The sequence below is a fragment of the Salvelinus fontinalis genome, chromosome 5, assembly GCF_029448725.1.
Source record: "Salvelinus fontinalis isolate EN_2023a chromosome 5, ASM2944872v1, whole genome shotgun sequence".
Classification (NCBI taxonomy): Eukaryota; Metazoa; Chordata; class Actinopteri; order Salmoniformes; family Salmonidae; genus Salvelinus; species Salvelinus fontinalis.
In genome coordinates, this window is record NC_074669.1 from 40,052,598 (window position 1) to 40,079,007 (window position 26,410).

The 26,410-nt window shown below is 44.1% G+C and overlaps 1 protein-coding gene across 1 annotated transcript in view; it reads left to right on the forward strand.

The window, feature by feature from the left end:
- Positions 1–26,410, forward strand: part of LOC129855583 (metalloprotease TIKI2-like) — a 100,596-nt gene that overhangs the window by 2,841 nt on the left and 71,345 nt on the right. Inside the window, exon 2 of the mRNA XM_055923404.1 lies at positions 804–1,373. Within this exon, the coding sequence (XP_055779379.1) occupies positions 804–1,373 (570 nt within the window). The remainder of the gene's footprint in view (positions 1–803; positions 1,374–26,410) is intronic.

The window sequence follows — 26,410 nt, forward strand, 5'->3', positions numbered from 1 at the left end:
GTTGCTTGTTTACATTTTTCCTCATTCCCGTCATAACAGCATCTCAGTGATTTGCATGATGTTTTGCAGAGCTATGGTCTATGAGTGTTTTTGGAAACAGGGCTTAATTGACCCCTATGAAATCCCTGGAATGTTAATGAACTGGAAGTAATAGACACATGCACAGTCCTTCTTCCATTTGATCAGAATTGTATAGTGTTTAGTAAACCAGATATATTAGCCACGTCTGACCACATTTTAATCAAAGGCCCATGTGTGTGCATTTTGATGTTTGTGTAGGCTATCTGTTCCAATGAATTTTGCAACAACAAAAATATTCCTCAAGGAAAGAATATGCCAGATAGGTGGATTGCATCAGTTTCATATGGTTCATTATGTTTATACTGCTGTAACAACCGTTGAAAAGCTTTCCAGTTCCACAGAGGCATTGGCAGCACAGCTATGCACCTCGGCAATACACTGGGGTCTGTTTACACGGAGAAAGCTTCACTATAAACTCGCTGCCTCAGAACAGCAGACAGACAGAGAGCAGCATAGTACAGCACAGTGGAAGCTAGTTAACATGGTTTCATTGTGCCCCTGTCTTTATCTGGAGATGACATTTCATCAGATTCTATTGCATTGACCTGTATCTCAGCCAGATGTACTTAAAAGGCTGTTTTGAATCTCTTAATCACAAAATGTAGTTTCAAATGTACTATTGTAGATAGCCTTAACTCAGAAGGTTATGTTACTGTATTCCTAAGTCATAATATCTCCCTCTTCTCGCCCTCCTCCCCCTCAACCCCCCTCCACCCCCATAGCAAAGTGACATGAACTCATTCCTCTGGACAGTGAAGCACCCAGCTCCCTACCCTCCATCCTATCTTTTCGGGACCATCCATGTTCCCTACACCCGTGTATGGGACTTTATCCCAGACGTCTCCAAACGGGCCTTCCAGACCAGCGCCAACGTATTCTTCGAGCTGGACCTGACTGACCCCCTGACGATCTCCAAGCTGACCAGCTGCCAGCTGCTGCCCCACGGGGAGAACCTGCAGACCCTGCTGCCCCGGGACCTATATCGCCGCCTCAAACGCCACCTGGACTACGTTAAGCACATGATGCCCTACTGGATGACGGCAGACCAGCGGGGCCGGGGGCTGTACGCTGACTACCTCTTCAACGCCATCGCAGGGAACTGGGAGAGGAAGAGGCCTGTCTGGGTGATGCTGATGGTCAACTCTCTGACGGAGTCAGACGTGAGGTCGCGGGGGACCCCCGTACTGGACCTGTTCCTGGCCCAGGAGGCCGACCGGATGGGGAAGAGGACAGGAGCGGTGGAGCGGGTGGAGGAGCAGTGTCACCCCCTCAACGGACTCAACTTCTCCCAGGTAAGAAGTCCCATACTACATGGAGGGGGTGGGGGTTGGACATGATCATTGGAGTGGGGGATATATGATTGCTGGATTCATTTTGTTGGCGGCTGGGGGCTGGGGGTTTGTGGATTTAGGGGAAGGGAGACATGTCTTGGGAGGAGATGGTGGAGAATGTAGATGACAATGGGAGGAGACAAATAGTATTAAAAATGGTATGTTTCAAAGCTTTATAGATGGTTTTAAAGTTATGAATGTTCCTGAGCCTTACAAAACAAACAGACATGAGAGCTGAATCAGCTGACAAGGTGTCAGGATGACAGATGTAAGTGATAAGTTAGTGAAGGTGGAAGTGTGGGAGGGATAGCTCACTTTTTCCTGGGCTGACTGCCTGTCTGTGTCCTCATGATACTACCACTGCTAGTATCTTGCTCTGTAACTTAACACTGAAAGATGGACAGAATAGCCTAATTACTTGATGACATAAACATAGGGAGTATCCTTGTTTTACATCTCCTTGGAAGGGCTTTAGAGAATTGGCAACATGGAGGTCTAAATAAAAGATGGCCCAGGAAGGGTTAGGCAGAGGTCAACTCGAGTGTATTTTTCCAAACTCTGGGAGGTCCAGGTATGTCTTTGATGAGCTAGGACTGGGAGGATGTTCCCCTGTCATTTCTGCTCATCCGTGTGCTCTCTGGTCCTCAGAGAGCGACACACACACACACACACACACACACACACACACACACACACACACACACACACACACACACACACACACACACACACACACACACACACACACACACACACACACACACACACACACACAGTGTAACAGAATATCGGAGTGCCTGTGCCTCCATGTGACAGGCTACGAGGCTCCTGCGCTAATTTGAGAGGCTCTGGCCCCACACAGCCTCTCCTCTTTCATCAGCACCTCCTAACTACGCTGTCAAAGAGCAAACACACACGCACACGCACACATCCTACTTTCCCTAACCCCTAACCCTTACGGTTAACCTAACTCTTAACCCTAACCCTAACAGTTAACCTCACCCCTAACCCTAACTCCTAACCCTAACAGTTAACCTAACCCCTAACAGTTAACCTCACCCCTAACCCTAACTCCTAATCCTAACCCCTAACCCTAACTCCTAACCCTAAAACTAAGCCCTAAGCCAAAGCCTTTTTCCTTGTGGGTACCGATGAAATGTCCCCACTTCTGGTCCCCACAAGGATAGTAAAACCAAAAACGCACACACAGTTGCCTTGCACATTCGTAGGAATCTGGAACACAACTGCCCTACATCGGAGCAATGTTGCAAAGTCAAGGCATGCACTGCTTCTCAATTTAGTAGTATACAGAATACAGTGATAATATAAGGGGTAGTTTCTAATGACCATACCTGAAGCTAATACTCTACCATTACAACTCTAAGTGTCATTCCTGTTATTTGGTCGTCACTAGTTACCACAGCCACAAAGTCATAACCTCGCCTATTTCTACAATTTCTCTTCGTAAAATCTGATTTGAAAACTAACCTTAACCCTAACCTTAACCACAGTGCTAAACTTATGCCTAACCCTGACCTTAAATTAAGACCAAAAAGCACATTTTTGTTTTAATACATTTTTACGATATAGCCAATTTTGACTTATATCCAATGAAAACTTGAGTAAATCACCAATACAAAGTGTTGGAGGACTGCCTTCCTTTCTGTTGTTCCTGGGAACAGACCGTTTTATGAGGCAGGTGTATTGTTGTGTTGTTGGAGGTTATTTTCATAAAATCTGGATAATGAATAACTTGAGTTAAACTGTGTAGTAGAATGGACTTTTGGACTTTTGAGCTCGAACCCCCCCCCCCCGCCTTTTTTTTTATTGTATGAAATAAGTTCAAAGCCTGAAGTGAAAGTGACATGGAAACAATTATAGTCAATTATTATAATTTGAGAAATAATTTGAACACTATGGTTGATTGGATCTCTCTATATGGTTGATTGGAACAAAGATGAGGTCAGATAGACTGAAAAAAGTGAGAGAGAGAGAGAGAGAGAGAGAGAGAGAGAGAGAGAGAGAGAGAGAGAGAGAGAGAGAGAGAGAGAGAGAGAGAGAGAGAGAGAGAGAGAGAGAGAGAGAGAGAGCGAGAGAGAGAGAGAGAGAGAGAGAGAGAGAGAGAGAGAGAGAGAGAGAGAGAGAGAGAAGAAAAGCGCAAGAGAGAGTGAGGGAAAACGAGGGAGGGAGAGGAGGGAAAGAGTGATGTGCATCATGTCAGTGCAAACCCTAATCTGAAACATGAGCTCCACTTCTCTAGTGGGAGATCTGACTTGGGAACAGTTCCAAATCCTGCCGGCCCACATTATTATTTTTTCCCAATAAAAGTAGCTGCTTACAATATCCTGTAACTTGCTGCTCCCGCATCGCCAAGAGGGTCTCCGAAACATAAAGGGTGGTGATTCGTCATCTGCCATAAGCTTTTCATAGGCACCTGGCCTCTGCACAGTCAGTGACCTAGAACTGTGTAGCTTGACCTGGGGCATGGGCTAGCCCTACTCAGCCTCCTCTTCCCTCCCTGCCCTTCGGCTTCTCAGCATGGGGACAGAGTGGCGTCACTGGCTCAGCCATCGCTCTGGGTACCCTGACCTCACAGAAAGTAATCTGTCCGGATGAGAGGTGTAACTGATAAAAAGTCCACCCCCCCTTGTTGAGTAGTGCATCCTGTGGCAGCTCGGTGGATGAGGTGGTGGTACAGGGGCCAGGCCAGTGTGGACGCTGGGCTGCTGGGCCCTGAGAGGTTGGCGCTGGGCCCTACAGACAGAGCTTTGGAGCTCTCACAGACCTGATAACACTTTGGTTTCTGTGTGCAGCAGCATTGAGGCAGCAGTGAGGCTGTGGAAACAAAGGCAGAGGGAGAGCATGTTTCATCTCCAGAGCTATGAAGGGCGATGCAGGCCGACAGCTGGGTGGGCCAGCCAGCACCAAACCCTCTCCAAAGGCATACTATCTGTACCGAGGGGGAACCTGTGGAAAGCCAGGCCGTCTAGAGGGGTGTCACCGACCTTTGTGAGAGAGTCAACAACAACCACACAACCTTCTCCCTCCCACTCCCTCGACTCAGTGCGTTACTTCTATATCTACATCTAGACCAGACCTTCTGCTGCCTGCGTCTCTCTCTGCCTTTCAGCGTCTGGCCTGGTGTATAAATACCCGTATTTATTTACTCTGGGTCACATTGCAGCCGAGGCACAGGCCCTTGTCGGGGGGAGATGACATCACAGCTGTGACCCACCTCTAACCCTGAGCGAGGGTTAGAGGTGGGTGTTGGCGGAGCAGTGGGCCGTGAGTAGAATCCGTGAGGAGACTGCAGTCTGTGGGTGAGAAGCTGAACTCTCAGGGGCCCCAGAACAGAACAGGCTGGGTTACTGGGCTATTTTCACTGTGATCTGGAGAGGGAGGGCTATATAGTTGGTTCCACCCACACACACATTCATGAACACGCAGAAGTGCACACACCCACACACACACACACACACACTCCCAAGTCTCCGCAGTTGTATTGTCACCTTAGCAGGGGCAAATCTAGTTTCTCCTCAGCAGGAGTCATGGTGGCAAGGAGGTGCCCGGTGGTGCATTGTGACAGAGACGTCTATTTCAATCAGAGTTTTGTTTCTCTGGTTTAATGGTATGGGGTGAAGATGATACTCTGAGATGGTACTCTGTGTGACCAGGGAAATTAAGATCTCCCTTGTCGCGACAGGGTCAGGGAGATCACCGACGAAGACGAGCTGTGTTCAAAACACATCACCCGGGTGTCATGTCAAATCATGACAGAACACTTCTCATTGTGTTCATTGGACGCCGTCATATAAATAATGCATATTTAAAGGGAGGAATTAGGTATCTTACCAGTCTATATTCAAATATTTACATTCCATGGCTGACGTGTAAGGATGGGTCTGGAGCGCTCCTTTGTCCGCAGGGAATGATGACGAGTGATGGAAAAAACAGTAATCTCCTCTGCTCTCTGCTCTGCTCCCTAACCTCCTGGCTTCTTCTGGCTCCATGCTCCCTCCCTTTGTCTCCCTCGCTCTTTTTCTCTCCATGTCCTGGGGTTCTCCTTGTCCCACTGCTTAACTGTACACACCTGTATCTGCACACACAGAATAGAAGAGGAGACTAGGAAAATATACTGTAGTGCAAACACAGGGCCTCTCCTACAGTATTGCTTCTATGGTTGGGACTAAGACGCTGCTACTACATTGATACAATGTTGTTATAATGTTCAGGAAAAAAACACTCCAAAGGAAACACTGGTAGACGTACAACATCCATCCTCTTTTCGAGTGAAGTTAGAGAATGACGTCAAGCCTTGTACGACTCCTAGTACAAATATGTGGAAAACTGGCAACAGGTATCAGACAGGATATCTGTTGGCAGGCGGGCAGAGGGGAGGGCGGGCAGACGGCTAACCAACCAACCACTGCTCTAATGACTTAATTGGCTGCTTAATGACTAAATTGCCCTCTGCTATCCAGAACCACTTAGACTATTATACACTGTCCAGAACAGAGGCTGAGGGTAGAACCCAGTGAGGCGGAGAGAAAGGGCCAAACATAGATGTGGAGTGAGGCGTGGGTAGCTAGTGATGACTGTAGCTACTGGATATATATTTTGGGGTCATCTGGGTCCAAGTCTGTGGAAGCCTACAGTGCCTTCAGTATTCATACCCCTTGGCTTATTCCACATTTTGTTGTGTTACATCAGTCAAAAGTACCAGTCAAAAGTTGGACACACCTACACAGGGTTTTTCTTTATTTTTAGTATTTTCATTTTTAGTACATTGTAGAATAATAGTGAAGACATCAAAACTATGAAAGAACACATATGGAATCATGTAGTAACCAGAAAAATGGTAAACAAATCAAAATATATTTTAGATTTTAGATTCTTCAAAGTAGCCACCCTTTGCCTTGATGGCAGCTTTGCACACTCTTGGCATTCTCTCAACCAGTTTCATAATGTAGTCACCTGGAATGCTTTTCCAACAGTCTTGAAGGAGTTCCCACATATGCTGAGCACTTGTTAGCTGCTTTTCCTTCACTCTGCGGTCCAACTCCTCCCAAACGTTCACAATTGGGTTGAGGTCAGGTGATTGTGGAGGCCAGGTCATCTGATGCAGCACTCCATACCTCTCCTTCTTGGCCAAATAGCCCTTACACAGCCTGGAGGTGTGTTTTGGGTCATTGTCCTGTTGAAAAACAAATGATGGTCCCACTAAGCGCAAACCAGATTGGGATGGCGTATCGCTGTAGAATGCTGTGGTAGCCATGCTGGTGTGCTTTGAATTCCAAATAAATCACTGACAGTGTCACCAGCAAAGCACCGCCACACCATCACACCTCTTCCTCCATGCTTCACGGTGGGAACCACACATGCGGAGCTCATCCGTTCACCTACTCTGCGTCTCACAAAGACATGGCGGTTGGAAACAAAAATCTCAAATTTGGACTCATCAGACCATTGCTCGTGTTTCTTGGCCCAAGCAAGTCTCTTCTTATTATTGGTGTCCTTTAGTAGTGGTATCTTTGCAGCAATTCGACAATGTAGGCCTGATTCACGCAGTCTCCTCTGAACAGTTGATGTTGAGATGTATCTGTTACTTGAACTCTGTGAAGCATTTATTTGGGCTGCAATCTGAGGTGCAGTTAATTGCCGATTTCTGAGGCTGGTAACTCTAATTAACTTATCCTCTGCAGCAGAGGTAACTCTGGGTCTTCCTTTCCTGTGGCGGTCCTCATGAGAGCCAGTTTCATTATAGAGCTTGATGGTTTTTGTGACTGCACTTCAAAGTTCTTCAAATTTTCCGCATTGACTGACCTTCATCTCTTAAAGTAATGATGGACTGTTGTTTCTCTTTTTTATTTGAGCTGTTCTTGCCATAATATGGACTTGGTTTTTTACCAAATAGGGCTAACTTCTCTATACCACACCTACCTTGTCACAACACATGTTAAATTAAATGCATTCCAGGTGACTACCTCATGAAGCTGGTTGAGAGAATGCCAAGAGTGTGCAAAGCTGTCATCAAGGCAAAGGGTGGCTTATTGAAGAATCTCAAATATAAAATATACAGTATGTTGATTTGTTTACCACTTGTTTGGTTACTACATGATTCCATATGTGTTATTTCTTAGTTTTGATGTCCTCACTATTATTCTACAGTGTAGAAAATAATAAAAATAAAGAAAAACCCTTGAATGTGTAGGTGTGTTCAAACTTTTGACTGGTACTGTAAATCAAAACTGTAACTAGGCCACTCAGAAACATTCAATGTTGTGTCATGACGTTGCCCTCTTTGGGTACAGCGAGCACTATTCCCCCTCCCTCTGCACCATCCCCCTCTCTCTCCTACACCTAGGCTGCTGCGACCTCAGGTCATAAATTCCTGGAGGAGAATCCTGCCTCATGGCCAGACAGTATGGAGAGAGTGAGTTTAATAAGAGAGAATAAAGGAAATTCTTCCACATGAGAACGGAACAATATTCATGTTCTGGAGAATGTATAAAAGGTTGTTGAAGTATCCAGCTACAAACTGGTCCATTTGGTACAATTTTGTGAAACTCATGAGAGACAATACAGCCACATTACCATAACCCTGTTTATACAAGAGTCTCAAGTATGAGGCTTACATCTAATTGTTGTACAAAATGAATGAGTAAAGATGAAACTATTTGTGAAATTATGTGATGCTATGTAATGATGTTAATGTGAGAGAATTGTATTTCTGTTTAAAGTTTCACTAAGTCATTGGCACGCCCCCAGGGGCACAGTCAGGACCTGGCATCATGGGACCGGCCCTTTCTGCTCCTCTGAATAAAACCCCCACTTGGGTTTTATCTTCAGACCAGCTTACCTCGATAACGAGAGGGATAAGGTTTGAGACCAGACCAGTACCTCTATCACAGAGGGAAATAAGGTTTGAGTAGATTGCTGAATCTTTTAACCATCCCACGTGGTTAAACTCTTAGACTATCGATACCGACACAATAAGAACAAGTCTTTGATATTAATTACTAGTCTGCAGATAGGAATTCGGTATCATTGAACGCGAAGACCGACAACCGCTGAAACATCTATTCTATAACAACATCGCTGAATGTCACTCTGAACTATCCATTCTAACCACGGCAGAGAGAGAGAGGGCGGACAAACTACAACAGAAACAAACTTTTCAAGATCAGGACGACACACTGAGCGTAAATATATATATTGATTGCAATTATTCCCGAATGAGTGAGCGTTCATGTGCAAACGATTAGCATTTCAGTTGTTATAATTATCAACTTTGGTGTCTTATCTCAGTCGGCCCCCACTTCCCTTTTGTCCACCAAGCCGCGATGCCGGTTTAGCCCACTAGTGCACATTCCCCTATCATTTCCTTGTAACCATATCTACTGTTTATTTATGTCTTTCTGTGATTACTTACTTAGTAAATAAATGATTTAAGACAATTGATGTATTGATGACTCATAGTGAAGACTGGGTTCCTGCAGATAACCAACAATTTACGACGTTTGGAATGAGACTAACGTGAGGTAAAGAATCATTCATTAATCAGAAGACTTGTGTTATATATTAAAATATCTGAAAGTTATATAAGGAAAATTATAACTTTGTAATCTGAATATTTTCCTTGGTGCCCCAACTTCCTAGTTAATTACAGTTACATGATTAAGTAGTTTAATCACGTAATAATAATTACAGAGAATTTTTTATAAAGATTCATCTTCAGTTTAATGATGCTAAGACACGACAGTTGTCTTGATAAGGAACTCCTGCACAGGAAGTTGGGGGCACCTTAAGTGGGGAGGACGGGCTCATGGTAATGGCTGGAGCGGAATATGTGGAATGGTATCAAATACATAAACACGTGGTTTCTTTCATGGTTTCCAGGTGTTTGATGCCATTCCATTCACTGCTTTCCAGTCATTATTATGAGCCGTCCTCCCGTCAGCAGCCTCCACTAAACTCCAGTGTATATTTGCCCTTGTGTTTGAGGTTATTGTCCTGCTGAAAGATGAATTTGTCTGTTGGAAAGCAGACTGAACCAGGTTTTCCTCTAGGAGTTTTCCTGTGCATAGATCTATTCCGTTTCTTTTCATCCTAAAACACTCCCTTCCTTGTCGATGACAAGCATACCCATAACAGGTTGCAGCCATCACCATGCTTGAAAATATGAAGAGTGGTACTCAGTGATGTGTTGTGTTGTATTTGCCCCAAACATAACATTTTGTATTCAGGGCCATTAACACCATTATCCCAGACACCCTAGACCCACTCCAATTTGCAGACCTCCCCAACAGATCCACAAATTCCCACCTGGACAAAAGGAACACCTACGGCAGAATGCTATTCATTGACTATAGCTCAGCGTTCAACACCATAGTGCCCTCAAAGCTAATCACTAAGCTAAGGACCCTGGGACTAAACACCCCCCTCTGCAATCCTGGACTTCCTGATGGGCTGTCAGGGGTGCGTGCTCAGTCCCCTCCTGTACTCCCTGTTCACCCATGACAGCATGGCCAGGCATGACACAACAGTGGTAGGCCTGATCACCGACAACGATGAGCCTATAGGGAGGAGGTCAGAGACCTGGCGGTGTGGTGCCAGGACAACAACCTCTCCCTCAACGTGATCAAGACAAAGGAGATGATTGTGAACTACAGGAAAGGGAGGACCGAGCACTCCCCCATTCTCATTGACGGGGCTGTAGTGGAGCAGGCTGAGATCTTCAAGTTCCTTGGTGTCCACATCACCAACGAACTATCATGGTCCAAACACACCAAGACAGTCGTGAAGAGGGCACGACAAAGCCTATTCCTCCTCAGGAGACTGAACAGATTTGGCATGGATCCTCAGATCCTCAAAAACTTCTACAGCTGCACCATCGAGAGACTGGTTGCATCACCGCTTGGTATGGCAACTGCTCGCGGTCGGAGGGCGAGAGAGGGTAGTGTGTATGGCCCAGTACGTCACTGGGGCCAAGCTTACTGTCATCCTGGACCTCTATACAAAGCCGTGTCAGAGGAAGACTCCAGCCACCCTAGCCATAGGCTGTTCTCTCTGCATGGCAAGCGGTACCGGAGCGCCAAGTCTAGGTCCAGAAGGCTTCCTAACAGCTTCTACCCCCAAGCCATAAGACTCCTGAACAGCTAATCAAATGGCTACACAGACTATTTGCATTGTCCACCCCCCATTTTTACGCTGCTGCTCTCTGTTTATTATCTATGCATAGTCACTTTACCTCTACCTACATGTACATATTACCTCAATTACCTTGACTAACCGGTACCACCTCTATGTAGCCTCACTACTGTCATTTTATTGTTGGATTTTCCTCTTATTTTTCTTTATTTCTTTCTTTTTTTTTTACTTCAGTTTATTTTAGTAAATACTTTCTTAACACTTATTTTTCTTAAAATTACATTGTTGGTTAAGGGCTTAGTAAGTAAGTAAGCATTTTATGAAAGTGAAAGATCTACAGGTGTAGACCGGCGCATGTGACAAATACAATTTGATTTGATTTGATATAGTTCATTTCTTTGCCACATTGTTTGCAGTTTTATTTTAGTGTCTATTGCCAATGGGAGGTGTGTCTTATTGCAAACGGGAGGCATGTTTTGGAGTATTTTATTCTGTCCAGGCTTCCTTCTTTTCACTCTGTCATTTAGGTTAGTATTGTGGAGTAACTACAATGTTGTTAATCCATCCTCACTTTTCTCAGTGAGGATGGATTATCATAGCCATTAAACTCTGTAACTATTTTAGTCCCCATTGGCCTCATGGTGAAATCCCTGGCCGGTTTACTTCCTCTCCGGCAACTAAGTTAGGAAGGAAGCCTGTATCTTTGTAGTGACTGGGTGTATTGGTACACCATTCAAAGTGTAATTAACTCTTATGGCTGAGATCCCGTTAACGGGATCGATTTGACAACAGCCAGTGAAAGTGCAGGGCGCCAAATTCAAAACAACAGAAATCTCCTAATTATAATTCCTCAAACGATTATGTTAGGTCAGTACCTAGTCACAGAAAAACACAGCTATTTTTCCAGCCAAAGAGAGGAGTCACAAAAAGCAGAAATAGAGATCAAATGAATCACTGACCTTTGCTGATCTTCATCAGACTCATAGGACTTCATGTTACACAATACATGTATGTTTTGTTCGATAAAGTTCATATTTATATCCAAAAATCTCAGTTTAGATTGGCGCGTTATGTTCAGTAGTTCCAAAACATCTGGTGTTTTTGCAGAGTGTAACGCTCGTCGGTGGAATGATAAGAGGAGGACCAATGCGCAGCGTGGTAAGTATCCATTTTAATAAGAATACTTGAACAATGAACAAAAAAACAATAAACCGACAAACGACCGAGACAGTTCCGTATGACACCTGCCTCTGATTGGGAACTATACTAGGCCAAACACAGAAATAGACAACCTAGACATACAACATAGAATGCCCACCCACACCACACCCTGACCAAACAAAACATAGAAACATACAAAGCAATCTATGGTCAGGGCGTGACACAGAGAGCCACATCAATTTACAGAAATACTCAATATAAACATTGCTAAAAGATACAAGTGTTATGCATGGCATTTTAGATCCACTTCTCCTTAATGCAACCGCTGTGTCAGATTTCAAAAAAACTTTACTGAAAAAGCACACCATGCTATAATCTGAGTACAGCGCTCAGAGCCCAAACAAGCCATACAGATATCCGCCATGTTGTGGAGTCAACAGAAATCAGAAATAGTATTATAAATATTCACTTATCTTTGATGATCTTCATCAGAATGCACTTCCAAGGAATCCCAGTTCCACAATAAATGTTTGATTTGTTCGATAAAGTCCATCATTTATGTCCAAATACCTCCTTTTTGTTCGCGCGTTTAGTACACAACCCAAACTCACGACGCGCGGGCAAGTCCAGGCGAAAGTTCAGACGGAAAGTCATATTACAGTTCGTAGAAACATGTCAAACGAAGTATAGAATCAATCTTTAGGATGTTTTTATCATACATCTTCAATAATGTTTCAACCGGAGAATTCCTTTGTCTGTAGAAATGCGATGGAACGCAGCTAACTCTCACGGGGGCGTGCCTGAGTGAGCTCGTGGCACTCTGCCAGAGCCCTGACTCAAACAGCCCCCATTCCCCCCTCCTTCAAAGTAGAAGCATCAAACAAGTTTCTCAAGACTGTTGACATCTAGTGGAAGCCTTAGGAAGTGCAACATGACCCCATAGACACTGTATATTGGATAGGCAAACCTACAAACCTCAGATTTCCCACTTCCTGGTTGGATTTTTTCTCCGGTTTTTGCTTGCCATATGAGTTCTGTTATACTCACATACATCATTCAAACAGTTTTAGAAACTTCAGAGTGTTTTCTATTCAAATCTACTAATAATATGCATATATTAGCAACTGGGCCTGAGTAGCAGGCAGTTTACTCTGGGCACCTTATTCATCCAAGCTACTCAATACTGCCCCCAGTCATAAGAAGTTACCATGCTCAAAGGGATATTCAATGTCAGATTTTTTTTACCCATCTACCAATAGGTGCTGTTCTTTGCGAGGCATTGGAAAACCTCCCTGGTCTTTGTGGTTGAATCTGTTTGAACTTCAATGCTCGACTGAGGGACTTTACAGATAATTGTATGTGTGGGGTACAGAGATGAGGTATACAAAAATCATGTTAAACACTATTATTGCGCACATTTTTACTCCTGAACATAATTAGGCTTGCCATAACAAAGGGGTTAAATACTTATTGATTCAAGACATTTCAGCTTTTCATTTTTAATTCATTTATAAAAATGTCCTAAAGTATAAATCCACGTTGACATTATGGGATATTGTGTGTAGGCCAGTGACACAAAATCACAATTTAATAAATTTTAAATTAAGTCTGTAACGGGGTGTGAATACTTTGTGAAGGCACTGTATGAGACTGTATGTCTATTCTAGCTACATTTAGCTTCATGATAGATCTGTATCCCTGTCGTCTGGAGAAACACCATGTCCCCTCTAGCATCTCTGAATACCTGGCCAGAGGAGAGGACCTCGATCAGTAATGAATTCACCACATTGTCACTGAGCAAAGTGCTGTTGAGGTAGCCACTATAATGAGACAGAGTGGGCTAGATAGAGTGCTATCCCATACCGTTGGGTTCCCAGTGCCAAAATCATCCTTTTTTTGTATCCCTCATTCCTGTTTTAAACAGAGCACTGGTTCCTACCTTTACTTTAATGGCCTGATGTCACGCTATGGGTCATCCTCCTACGCCTGCTCTTTCTCTCAGAGCTGACACTCTCTCCTCTCTCTCTTTCGTGGGTCTCGTCTCCTCCAGCCAGCCCAGGTCTGTGATGTATTAAAGGGTTTCATCACACTAAACTCTCCTCTCTCTGTTTCCTCTCTTTCCCCCTCTCTGTTTCCTCTCTTTCCCCCTCTCTGTCTCCTCTCTTTCCCCCTCTCTGTTTCCTCTCTTTCCCCCTCTCTGTCTCCTCTCTTTCCCCCTCTCTGTCTCCTCTCTCTCTCTCTCTCTCTCTCTCTCTCTCTCTCTCTCTCTCTCTCTCCTCTCGTTCTCTCTCTCTGAAACACACCACAGTGACCAATGCAGTTGAAACACATTATAAGCCACATAATAATTCACATTTCCTGTTGGTGTTCTCACTGTACCTCTGGGAAGGGGCATGTTTTTTCCAGTCAGGGTGGGTTGGGTGGTCTGTAGAGGCGAAGCCACGGCAGGGTCAGGCTGAGCAGAGGCCTTGCCAGATTGAACACTAGTCCACCCAATCAGGCTGGCTTAAAATATATAAATGAAATAAATGCATTTGATTTGTTGTTTGTGTTGTCTCCGAACTAATCAGAAATTTGTAAAAATGCACCAGTAGGGTCCTGGGATCTAATTGGTTGTACCCCCCCCCCCCCCCCCCCCCACACACACACACACGTACCTACTAGCTAACTGTGCAATTTTTTTTTTTAACCCTCTGCAGTTCGTTGCTAATGCAAACTAACGCTAGCTAGTCACAAGTTATGGCAAAACAAAGTTCACTCATGCGCTTTTTTAAATAGCCACTGTTGGAGGATGAAGACACAACACCTGCTCTACCTCCATCGGCCGAGCCCAATCCTTCAGTCGCCCTTTAGTAGGCTAGCTTGTGATCCCATGAGGAGGTTAGTATGGCTACTGCATTGACTTCCACAGCACAGCTAGCTCACCATCCCCAGGCCCGCCTCATCACGGTGAGCATGTCATCACGAGTCCACCTGTGGATTTGTCTGCAGTTGGACGACCCACCCACACAACCAAAAGTGATCAATGAAAAATCATTTGTAGAGAAGAATCGTGATCATGTCAAAGTGGTTCTGGACATTGTTATGTTATGCGCTAAACAGGACATACAGTTGAAGTCGGAAGTTTACATATACTTAGGTTGGAGTCATTAAAACTTGTTTTTCAACCACTCCACACATTTCTTGTTAACAAACTATAGTTTTGGCAAGTCGGTTAGAACATATTCTTTGTGCACGACACAAGTGACACAGCTTGTAAAATTCCAGAAAATTATGTTATGGCTTTAGACGCTTCTCATAGGCAAATTGACATTATTTGAGTCAATTGGAGGTGTACCTGTGGATGTATTTCAAGGCCTACCTCCAAACTCAGTGCCGCTTTTCTTCACATCATGGGGAAATCAAAAGAAATCAGCCAAGACCTCAGGAAAATAATTGTAAACCTCCACAAGTCTGGTTCATCCTTGGGAGCAATTTCCAAACGCCTGATGGTACCACGTTCATCTGTACAAACAATAGTACCCAAGTATAAACACCATGGGACCACACAGCCGTCATACCATTTAGGAAGAAGACGCATTCTGTCTCCTAGAGATGAACGTACTTTGGTGCGAAAAGTGCAAACTAATCCCAGAACAACCGCGAAGTACCTTGTGTAGATGCTGGAGGAAACAGGTACAAAAGTATCTATATCCCGGTAAAATGAGTCCCGTATTGACATAACCTGAAAGGTTGCTCAGCAAGGAAGAAGCCACTGCTCCAAAACCGCCATAAAAAAGACAGACTATGGTTTGCAACTGCACATGGGGACAAAGATCGTACTTTTTGGAGAAATGTCCTCTGGTCTGATGAAACAATAATAGAACTGTTTGGCCATATTGACGATTGTTATGTTTGGAGGAAAAAGGGTGAGTCTTGCAAGCCGAAGAACACCATCCCAACTGTGAAGCATGGGGTTGGCAGCATCATGTTGTGGTGTTACTTTGCTGCAGAAGGGACTTGTGCACTTCACAAAATAGATGGCGTCATGAGGAAGGAAAATTATGTGGATATATTGAAGCAACATCTCAAAACATCAGTCATGAAGTTAAAGTTTGGTTGCAAATGGGTCTTCCAAATGGACAATGACCCCAAGCTGGCTTCCAAAGTTGTGGCAAAATGGCTTAAGGACAACAAAGTCTAGTTATTGGAGTGGCTATCACAAAGTCCTGACCTCAATCCTATAGAAATTCTGTGGGCAGAACTGAAAAAGCGTGTGCGAGCAAGGAGCCCTACAAACCTGACTCAGTTACACCAGCTCTGTCAGGAGAAATGGGCCAAAATTCACCCAACTTATTGTGGGAAGCTTGTGGAAGGCTGCCCGGAAAGTTTGACCCAAGTTAAACAATTTAAAGGTAATGCTACCAAATACTAATTGAGTGTATGTAAACTTCTGACCCACTGGGAATGTGATGAAAGAAATAAAGGCTGAAATAAATCATTCTCTCTACTATTATTCTGACATTTCACATGTTGATCTTAACTGACCTAAGACAGGGGATTTTTACGAGGATTAAATGTCAGGAATTGTGAAAGACTGAGTTTAAATGTATTTTGCTAAGGTGTATGTAAACGTCCGACTTCAACTGAAGCACTATGTGGACATAGGGAGAGTGAAGAGGCCCTTAACAAGGGCAACTTTTAGAAAATGTGCAATTTGTTATCCAAATATGATCCAAAAATTCAAAATCGTCTAGAGCAGCTGTCCGAAGACGATAGACTCATGAGTCCAGACATTCAACATGAGCTGCTTGGGACGGCAGCCTCCCTACTATTGCGCAAGATCAAAGCAGAGCTCTGTGAATCGCCAATCACCTATCACTATAATATCTCTGTTGAGGATGTTGAATTAACCATGTTTATTCAGCAACTGCTTCGAAAGCCGGGGGAGGTCGGGAATTCCCATCCCTTATTGACATACAACTGTCCTTCCGTGGCCTCCAACTTCTCTTAAATACAAGTAAAACTAAATGCATGCTCTTCAACCGATCGCTGCCTGCACCTGCTCGCCCATCCAGCATCACAACTCAGGACAGTTCTGACTTAGAATATGTGGACAACTACAAATACCTAGGTGTCTGGTTAGACTGTAAACTCTCCTTCCAGACTCACATCAAACATCTCCAATCCAAAGTTAAATCTAGAATTGGCTTCCCATTTTGCAACAAAGCATCCTTCACTCATGCTGCCAAACATACCTTCGTAAAACTGACCATCCTACCGATCCTCGACTTCGGCGATGTCATTTACAAAATAGCCTTCAATACCATACTCAATAAATTGGATCCAGTCTATCAGAGTGCCATCCGTTTTGTCACCAAAGCCCCATATACTACCCACCACTGCGACCTGTATGCTCTCGTTGGCCTGCCCTCGCTTCATACTCATCGCCAAACCCACTGGCTCCAGGTCATCTACAAGACCCTGCTAGGTAAAGTCCCCCCTTATCTCAGCTCGCTGGTCACCATAGCAGCACCCACCTGTAGCATGCGATCCAGCAGGTATATCTCACTGGTCACCCCCAAAACTAATTCCTCCTTTGGCCGCCTCTCCTTCCAGTTCTCTGTTGCCAATGACTGGAACGAACTACAAAAATCTCTGAAACTGGAAACACTTATCTCCCTCACTAGCTTTAAGCACCAGCTGTCAGAGCAGCTCACAGATTACTGCACCTGTACATAGCCCATCTATAATTGAGCCCAAACAACTACCCCTTCCCCTACTGTATTTATTTATTTATTTTGCTCCTTTGCACCCCATTATTTCTATTTCTATTTTGCACATTCCTCCAATGCAAATCTACCATTCCAGTGTTGTACTTGCTATATTGTATTTACTTCGCCACCATGGTTTTTTTTGAGGCCACCATGGCCTCCCTTATCTCATCTCATTTGCTCACATTGTATATAGACTTATTTTTCTACTGTATTAATGACTGTATGTTTGTTTTACTCCATGTGTAACTGTGTTGTTATATGTGTCAAACTCCTTTGTTTATCTTGGCCAGGTCGCAATTGTAAATGAGAACTTGTTCTCAACTTGCCTACTTGGTTAAATAAAGGTGAAATAAATCAATAAATAAAATAAATTGACATTTTGGACAGCTGCAGTCCTGACATTTTCCCTAACATCAATAGACTACTAAGTGCCATCATCACCCTCCTATGACTTCATGTACTGTTGAGAGACTATTCTCCTCTACAGGCCGTATCAAAACATCCAGCAGATCTTGAATGCTGACTGCACATATCAACAATCTAGCCCTGTTGTCCTTTGAAAGGGAACTCAGTGACTCTGGACTATAATTAAATAATTTTCAACACCAAGCTTAGGTGTCTATGCCTTGTACTGTAAAACGTGAAACACACAAGAAAGGTATGCCTGAATACTGTTTATTTATGATTTAGCATAATGTTTTCATGCCTGCATTGGTAGGCCAGGCCTATATGTGTTTAATAAAAAATGAGCTACTGTGTTCATACCCTGCATGATATGAGGCTATGTATGATGTGTTCATGTTTTCACGCCTACTTTGGTAGGCCAGGTTTATGTTAGATGATTCAAGTGAGCTAGTGTATTCCACCCACCGTGGTATTATGTTTAATGATTTCATTTTTCATGCCTGAATGCCTGTAGAATAGCATTTGCTTATTCAAAGTGAGCTATTCACTTCATCAAGATAGGCCTAAAGTGTTTGTATTGTAACATGTGTGTCTGTTTATATATGGCAAAAAGTGTGCACTTTTGGGCTTAATGAAAACACTTTCAGGGCTTTCTATTCCTGCTTGCTTCTTTGTGCAATAAGCTGTTTGCGCATATTCCAATCCAGTGCCGAGCTGGTGTCTGGCCGATGCGCTGACCATGGTCCTGGAATCCACCTGTGGTGCCTGTACTGTAGATCGATGCTTTGAGTGTGAGTGGCAGATCTGATCTGATAATATGTTGATTATTTCATGAGTTTGGACTGAACACTTCATCCATTATCTGTATTTTGTGACAGTATAATTTTTTCCCATTTTATCACTGCACTTGTCTGCTGCTGTATAATCTCTCTCTCTCTCTCTCAATATGTTGTTGATAGACATGTTGTGCATTTCATTATGTTTGTTTACTGTCTGACGTGGACTCAGACGGTCGGCCTGTTTTGTCAGCAGTGTTGTAAGCGGTTGTGTAGTTGCGCATTTGCGCTGCCTACTTGGTAATAGTCTAGGGCTTGTTTGTCAAGGGAAATTATAGTTTTTTTTGGTCAAATGTATTCTGTGTTATGTGTTAAATGATGCAATGTGATTGCACTCATGTTTACTTAAATATGTCTGGGTATTTTTGCTGTATTTCTGCTGGAAAATGTATGCCCAGCCACACAGCAATTTCTACCTACGCCGCTGGTTATATGAGGTAGCGGCTGATTGATTGCAGACAGGAATGTGACTCAGTGATTTCCTAAGCATCCAAAGTTTCCCTGCCTGGAAACATGTTGTCTGTCGAGGCGTGATAAGTAAACATCTCAGATCCAAATCACATACAGTGCCTTCACAAAGTATTCACACCCCTTGACTTTTTCCACATTTTGTTGTGTTAGAGCCTGAATTTAAAACGTATTAAAATGAGATGTTGTGTCACTGGCCTACATACAATAACCCATAATGCCAAAGTGAAATTATGTTTGTAGACATTTTAGCAAATTAATTCAAAATGAAAAGCTGAAATGTCTTGAGTCAATAAGTATTCAAACCTTTTGTTATGGCAAGCCTAAATAAGTTAGAGTAAGGTCACATACTAAGTTGCATGGACTCACTCTGTGTGCAATAATAGTGTTTAACATGATTTTTGAATGACTACCTCATCTTTTTACCCCACACATACAATTATCTGTAAGGTCCCTCAGTCGAGTATTGAATTTCAGACACAGATTCAACCACAAAGACCAGGGAGGTTTTCCAATACCTCACAAAGAAGGGCACCTATTGGTAGATGGGTCAAAATTTAAAAAAGCAGACATTGAATATCCCTTTGAGTATGGTGAAGTTATTAATTGCACTTTGGTGTATCAATACACCCACTCACTACAAAGATTCAGGCATCTTTCCTAGCTCAGTTGCTGGAGAGGAAGGAAACAGCTCAGAGATGTCACCATGAGGCCAATGGTGACTTTAAAACAGTTACAGCGTTTAATGGCTGTAGAATAAAAATATTATAAAAACATGCACCCTGTTTGCAACAAGGCACTAATGTAATACCACAAAAAAATGTGGCAAAACAATTAACTTTTTGTCCTGAATACAAAGTGTTATGTTTTGGGCAAATCTAACACAACACATCACTGAGTATCCCTCTTCATATTTTCAAGCATAGTGGTGGCTGCATCATGTTATGGGTATGCTTGTCGTCGGCAAGAGCTAGGGAGTTTTTTGTATAAAAAGAAACGGAATAGAGATATGCACTGGCAAAATCCTAGAGGAAAGCTTGGTTCAGTTTGCTTTCCAACAGACACTGGGAGACAAATTCACCTTTCAGCAGGACAGTAACACAAGGCCAAATATACACTGCAGTTGCTTACCAAGATGACATTGAATGTTCCTGAGTGGCCTACACTTTTGAATTAAATCAGCTTGAAAATGTATGGCAAGACTTCCAAATGGCTGTCTAGCGATGATCAACAACCAACTTGACAGAGCCTGAAGAATTTTCTAAAAAATAATGTACAATCCAGGTGTGCAAAGCTCTTAGAGACTTACCCAGAATGACTCCCAGTTGTAATCACTGCCAAATGTGCTTCTACAAGGTGTGAATACTTATGTATATATAAATGAGATATTTCTTTATTTCATTTTCAATACATTTGCAAACAAAATTCAAACATGTTTTCTCTTTGTCATTATGGGGTATTGGGTAAAAATCAGTTTCGTCCATTTTAGAAGTGCTCAGCATATGTGGAAACTCCTTCAAAACTGTTGGGAAAGCATTCCAGGTCACTACATCATGAAACTGGTTGAGAGAATGCCAAGAGTGTGCAAAGCTGTCATCAAGGCAAAGGGTGACTACTTTGAAGAATCTAAAATCTCAAATATATTTTAATTTGTTTAACACTTTCTTGGTCACTACATGATTTTAAATGTGTTATTTCATAGTTTTGATGTCTTCACTTTTATTCTACAATGTAGAAAATAGTAAAAATTAAGAAAAACCCTTGAATGTGTCGGTGTGTCCAAACTTTTGACTGGTACTTTTGACTGATATTTCTGTATTTCATTTTCAATACATTAGCAAAAATGTGTCGTTATAGGGTATTGTGTGTAGATAGGTGAGAAAAACAATATAAATATGATTTAATCAATTTTGAATTCAGGCTGTAACACAACAAAATGTGAAATAAATCAAGGGGTATGAATACTTTCTGAAGGCGCTGTACGTTATAACCACCTCACTTAACATCGCTCTCTATGACTGGGTGTTGGTATGTTGTCTGTGTGTGTGTGTGTGTCATAGGGAGGCTTGTCGGGGCTTACAGGAGCGTAAGTGGAGGCCTCTCACTGAACCCTGCTTTAATATGTTCCATGCGTCTCTTCCCTCTGTGCCCTGTCCCCAGTTATACACACCCAGAGGAACACTTCAGCTCCGCTCACCCCCACCTCACACCCCCTATCAACTCCTTCCCCCTCAACACTCTGCGTTTCAGGCCTGACTCTGCACCTCTGTACAAGTCGTGTATTATTAAAGAGGAACTCAAACTGCCTCAGCTCTGAGTCTTTTCCTATCCGGAAGATAGGGGTCCATAACTGTTTGAGGGGTATTTAGCAGGGATGCTCTTAGACTGGCCCTTTTTTTTGTTCAATCAGTACTGATTGAGGTCTCAGCCTAGACTATTCCTCTACTGCCACTGACAGAGTCAGAGTGTTCATGACTCGGGTCGTCCGTCCTCCCCAACCCCCAGACTGATGTGCAAACCGCCAGTTGGAGCTCTTGAAACTGAGCTTCTCTCGTAAACATTTACTGGGGTGCACATAAATCCTCTGATTCCCGCTGTACCCCCGCGCAACCACATGGATCAACGCTCGTCCCCCCAGTCCCCCTGTCTCTCCCCAGGCCAGCAGGATGGGAGGTGGGGAGGGCAGGAGACAGGCTACACTGACATTAACAAGGCCTCAAACACACAGGCACTGGTACTAACTCACTGAGGTATGTGGGGAGAAATGACAGCACAGCAGTTAGTCCAAAGCCCATGTATCCCTGTTTAAAAGCAGCACTATGTTCAGATCTCTTCATTGATGGAGTGTTTCATGAGAACACACTGATCCCTGGGTCCATCTTGGCTCTGGGTTGACCCAGTAATGCAGTGGTGAGGTCAGGGCTGGATGGGATAGCAACACTGCTCACCATTGTCAACATCATTGTTATCAGTAGGAAGGAGATCCCTCACAGTGATTTGAGGAAGGTCATGTTGCACTCCCCATCCTGTCTCTCTAATGGATTGGCAAGGGTGTAACTAGAACATACTTATGTTATAAGGTGTACCCTGTGGGAATGTGTACGTGTGTGTGTGTGTGTGTTTGTGAATATGAATGCGTGCCTGCAATGGTGTGTGTGTACATGTCTGTGTGCGTTCCTGTGTGTTTGGCTGCATTTGAAATACCAGGCCAGGTTTTTTTAGAAGAACACAGTTCAGCATGGAGGCAGCGTTTAGAAACCCGATCCCAAAACAAGAGCAACTCAGGCCTTCAATGGGAAGACTTAATACCACACAAAAAACGCTACGACTATGAAAGTGTTTCACTTTGTTAAAATCCCAACTGCTAATCTCTGGGCGATAAACACATTCGACCTCCATGTTCCCTCCACTGTTGGCCAGGAGAATTCAGGAATTTGCTGCATACAAAGGTTTCATTCCCAGGCCTTGCTTAGAGCAGAAATTGAATTGACTGAGGGAGTAAGTTGCCCCTTAAATTACCCACATCCCCCAATCCCCCACACATCCTCCTCCCTTCTGTGTTGTGCTACATGACTCTGGCTGATTCCCTGTGACTGGCTGAATGGTGGAGAGCAGGCTAGTGGTTGTGCTATTGTTCAGGCTAGTGGAGGTGCTCTATTGTTCAGGATAGTGGAGGTGCTCTATTGTTCAGGATAGTGGAGGTGCTCTATTGTTCAGGCTAGTGGTTGTGCTCTATTGTTCAGGCTAGTGGTTGTGCTCTATTGTTCAGGCTAGTGGTTGTGCTCTATTGTTCAGGCTAGTGGTTGTGCTCTATTGTTCAGGCTAGTGGTTGTGCTCTATTGTTCAGGCTAGTGGAGGTGCTCTATTGTTCAGGCTAGTGGTTGTGCTCTATTGTTCAGGCTAGTGGTTGTGCTCTATTGTTCAGGCTGGTGGTTGTGCTCTATTGTTCAGGCTAGTGGTTGTGCTCTATTGTTCAGGCTAGTGGTTGTGCTCTATTGTTCAGGCTAGTGGTTGTGCTCCATTGTTCAGGCTAGTGGTTGTGCTCTATTGTTCAGGCTAGTGGTTGTGCTCTATTGTTCAGGCTAGTGGTTGTGCTCTATTGTTCAGGCTAGTGGTTGTGCTCCATTGTTCAGGCTAGTGGTTGTGCTCTATTGTTCAGGCCAGTTGTCGTGCCGAGAATTGGAATTATGGAATTCCGCGCCCCTTCTTCTGACGTGTGACCTCGATAGGCCTTACCCTGAGACCCGGGAACCAGGAAGAGAGGAGGGAGAGTACAGAGAGAGAAAAGGAGAACAGGAGAGGGAAAATAACAGAGAGAGAAGGATATACAGAAAGAGAGATTAGTGATGCACCGATATGACATTTTTGGCCGATACCGATATCCGATATTTTCCTTGCCAAAAAAACAACAGATACCGACAACCGATATTTAACATTTTAGCTGCCTTTTAAGCATTCTAGTACAGTTAAATAGTTAACACACACACGGACGCAGCGGTCTAAGGCACTGCATTTCAGTGCAAGAGGCATCACTTCAGTCCCTGGTTCGAATCTAGGCTGTATCACATCCGGCCGTGATTGGGAATCCCATAGGGCGGCGTCCGGGTTTGGCCAGGGTAGGCCGTCATTGTAAATAAGAATTTGTTCTTAACTGACTTGCCTAGTTAAATAAAGTTTACACACACACACACACGCGCGCACACACACACACACACTGACCTAAAAGTTATTTTGTTGGCATTTACGTATGTCCCCATGACCAGTAAAACATAATCAAAACCTAGTTCTTTCACTTACTTGCTGTGCTGTTTCATTGTTCATTTGTTCAGTCGTTTCATTCTCAACCAGGATTTCATCATACATGTCAAGCAGTGAAGTTTTAACTCTGTCTGTCCGTGTTCTCTCTCCCTCCATGCGTACTGTTACTGTGTCCGTTTCCATCTTGTTCAGCTGAGTATGTAGCATTTCACGTAAACCCTGTTTCTTGTCTACATCGAAGTAGCGGTCCTTGTACATAGCATCGAGCATGGTGGCGACACAGTAAAGAGAGAATGCTACCGAATCGCTTATTCACAGCCTGTGTTGACAGCGTTTCAATGCCATGACATCACGTCTGCTGCAGGCGCAGTTGATGAGCTTATTTCTCGAGTCAGTTGTTCGAATGGAGCTGGCTAGCGTGTTCATGTTTCCAAGTTTCAAACATGTTCTCAAATGCCACTGAAATGGCAGCAGCGGTATGAGAACCAGCACATTCATGAGCATGCAATACGACTTTCCTCCGTACGAAATCCTCAACAACCCACTGTGCTGTCAGACTCAGCATGGTCATGGGGCAGACATTGCTGGTCCAAATGTCCAAATGTGTAACATCTGAAAAATAATGCACCTGGTAGTGTGTTCCGGTGCTCGAGCAGTCAGGCGAAAGCCAACATCACCCACGACAGAGAACAGTTGATTGTCAAGGGCAATGAATTCCATTATCTTGGCGTTAATGTATTTCGTCTTTGAGTTGTCCAGCTGAAATGTTCTTACTCTTTCAAATGACTGCTCGACATGTTGACTACTCGAGCCACACAGCAGACATTGTGGGCTAGGTTAGGAATGCTGTGTTGCATGTGTAGCGGAACATTTTACGTGGCGTCATTACGTCATGTACCTACGTTATATAGGTATGCATGTCAGCTTTGACATCGGTTTTGCATATCGGCGTTAAACTAGACATCGGGCCGATACCGATGTTGGCATTTTAAGCTAATATCGGCCAATTCCGATAAGTTCACCGATATATATTGCATCCCTAAGAGATATAGAAACATAATAGTGGAGGGGAAGGAGAGAAGAGGAGGAGAAAAAGAGGGATATTCAGGAGACCAACACCATTCAGTCAGTGCAAGAGGAAAAAGAGAGGAAAATACATTTGGATGTGGAAAAGAGAGGGAGAGAAAGGCCAAAAAAACACAGGAAACCTTTCACTTTCTCCACTGGGTAGGTTTTGCCAAAACAAAAGAGGAGATGCTGCTCTGCTCTGCAGTGAGATTTCTCTCCCCTCTCTCCTCTTCCTCCTCTCATGGTTCAGGAGTTTGTTTCCCCCCCTCACAGATCTCGCTCAATTTCACCTGTCATTCACCAGTGGAGTTGTGCCCCATGTTTCTCTACCTCTCCCAAGGCAAATGTTCTCTACCTCTCTTTTACGCTCACTGGAACAGTTTAAATATAATATCAAACATATGGCAGCGTTTATAGAAGGCAAATTAGTTTAGAAATCAAATTTACTTAAAGATTCCTGCAACCGTATTCCCTGAGAAGACTGATTGTTGAGGTAGAGACTGATGGGCAGTTTTAATTACATCCCCAAACAAAGAGAGGAGAGGAGGAGGTTGGGGGAGGGATAGGGATAAAGCAGGGGTGAAAGCTGAAGGGGAGAGAGATGGTGAGAGCTGGGGATGAGCAGGACATAGGAAGGTAGAGAAGGAGAGAGCTGGAGAGTGTAGACCGGAGCAGGGAGAAAACATGAAGGAGAGTACAGGCCGGAGCAGGGAGATAACATGAAGGAGAGTGCAGGCCGGAGCAGGGAGATAACATGAAGGAGAGTGCAGGCCGGAGCAGGGACATAACATGAAGGAGAGTGCAGGCCGGAGCAGGGAGATAACATGAAGGAGAGTGCAGGCCGGAGTAGGGAGATAACATGAAGGAGAGTACAGGCCGGAGCAGGGACATAACATGAAGGAGAGTGCAGGCCGGAGCAGGGAGATAACATGAAGGAGAGTGCAGGCCGGAGCAGGGAGATAACATGAAGGAGAGTGCAGGCCGGAGCAGGGAGATAACATGAAGGAGAGTGCAGGCCGGAGCAGGGAGATAACATGAAGGAGAGTGCCGGCCGGAGAAGGGACATAACATGAAGGAGAGTGCAGGCCGGAGCAGGGAGATAACATGAAGGAGAGTGCAGGCCGGAGCAGGGAGATAACATGAAGGAGAGTGCAGGCTGGAGCAGGGACATAACATGAAGGAGAGTGCAGGCCGGAGCAGGGACATAACATGAAGGAGAGTGCAGGCCGGAGGAGGGAGATAACATGAAGGAGAGTGCAGGCCGGAGCAGGGAGATAACTTGAAGGAGAGTGCAGGCCGGAGCAGGGAGATAACATGAAGGAGAGTGCAGGCCGGAGCAGGGAGATAACATGAAGGAGAGTGCAGGCCGGAGCAGGGACATAACATGAAGGAGAGT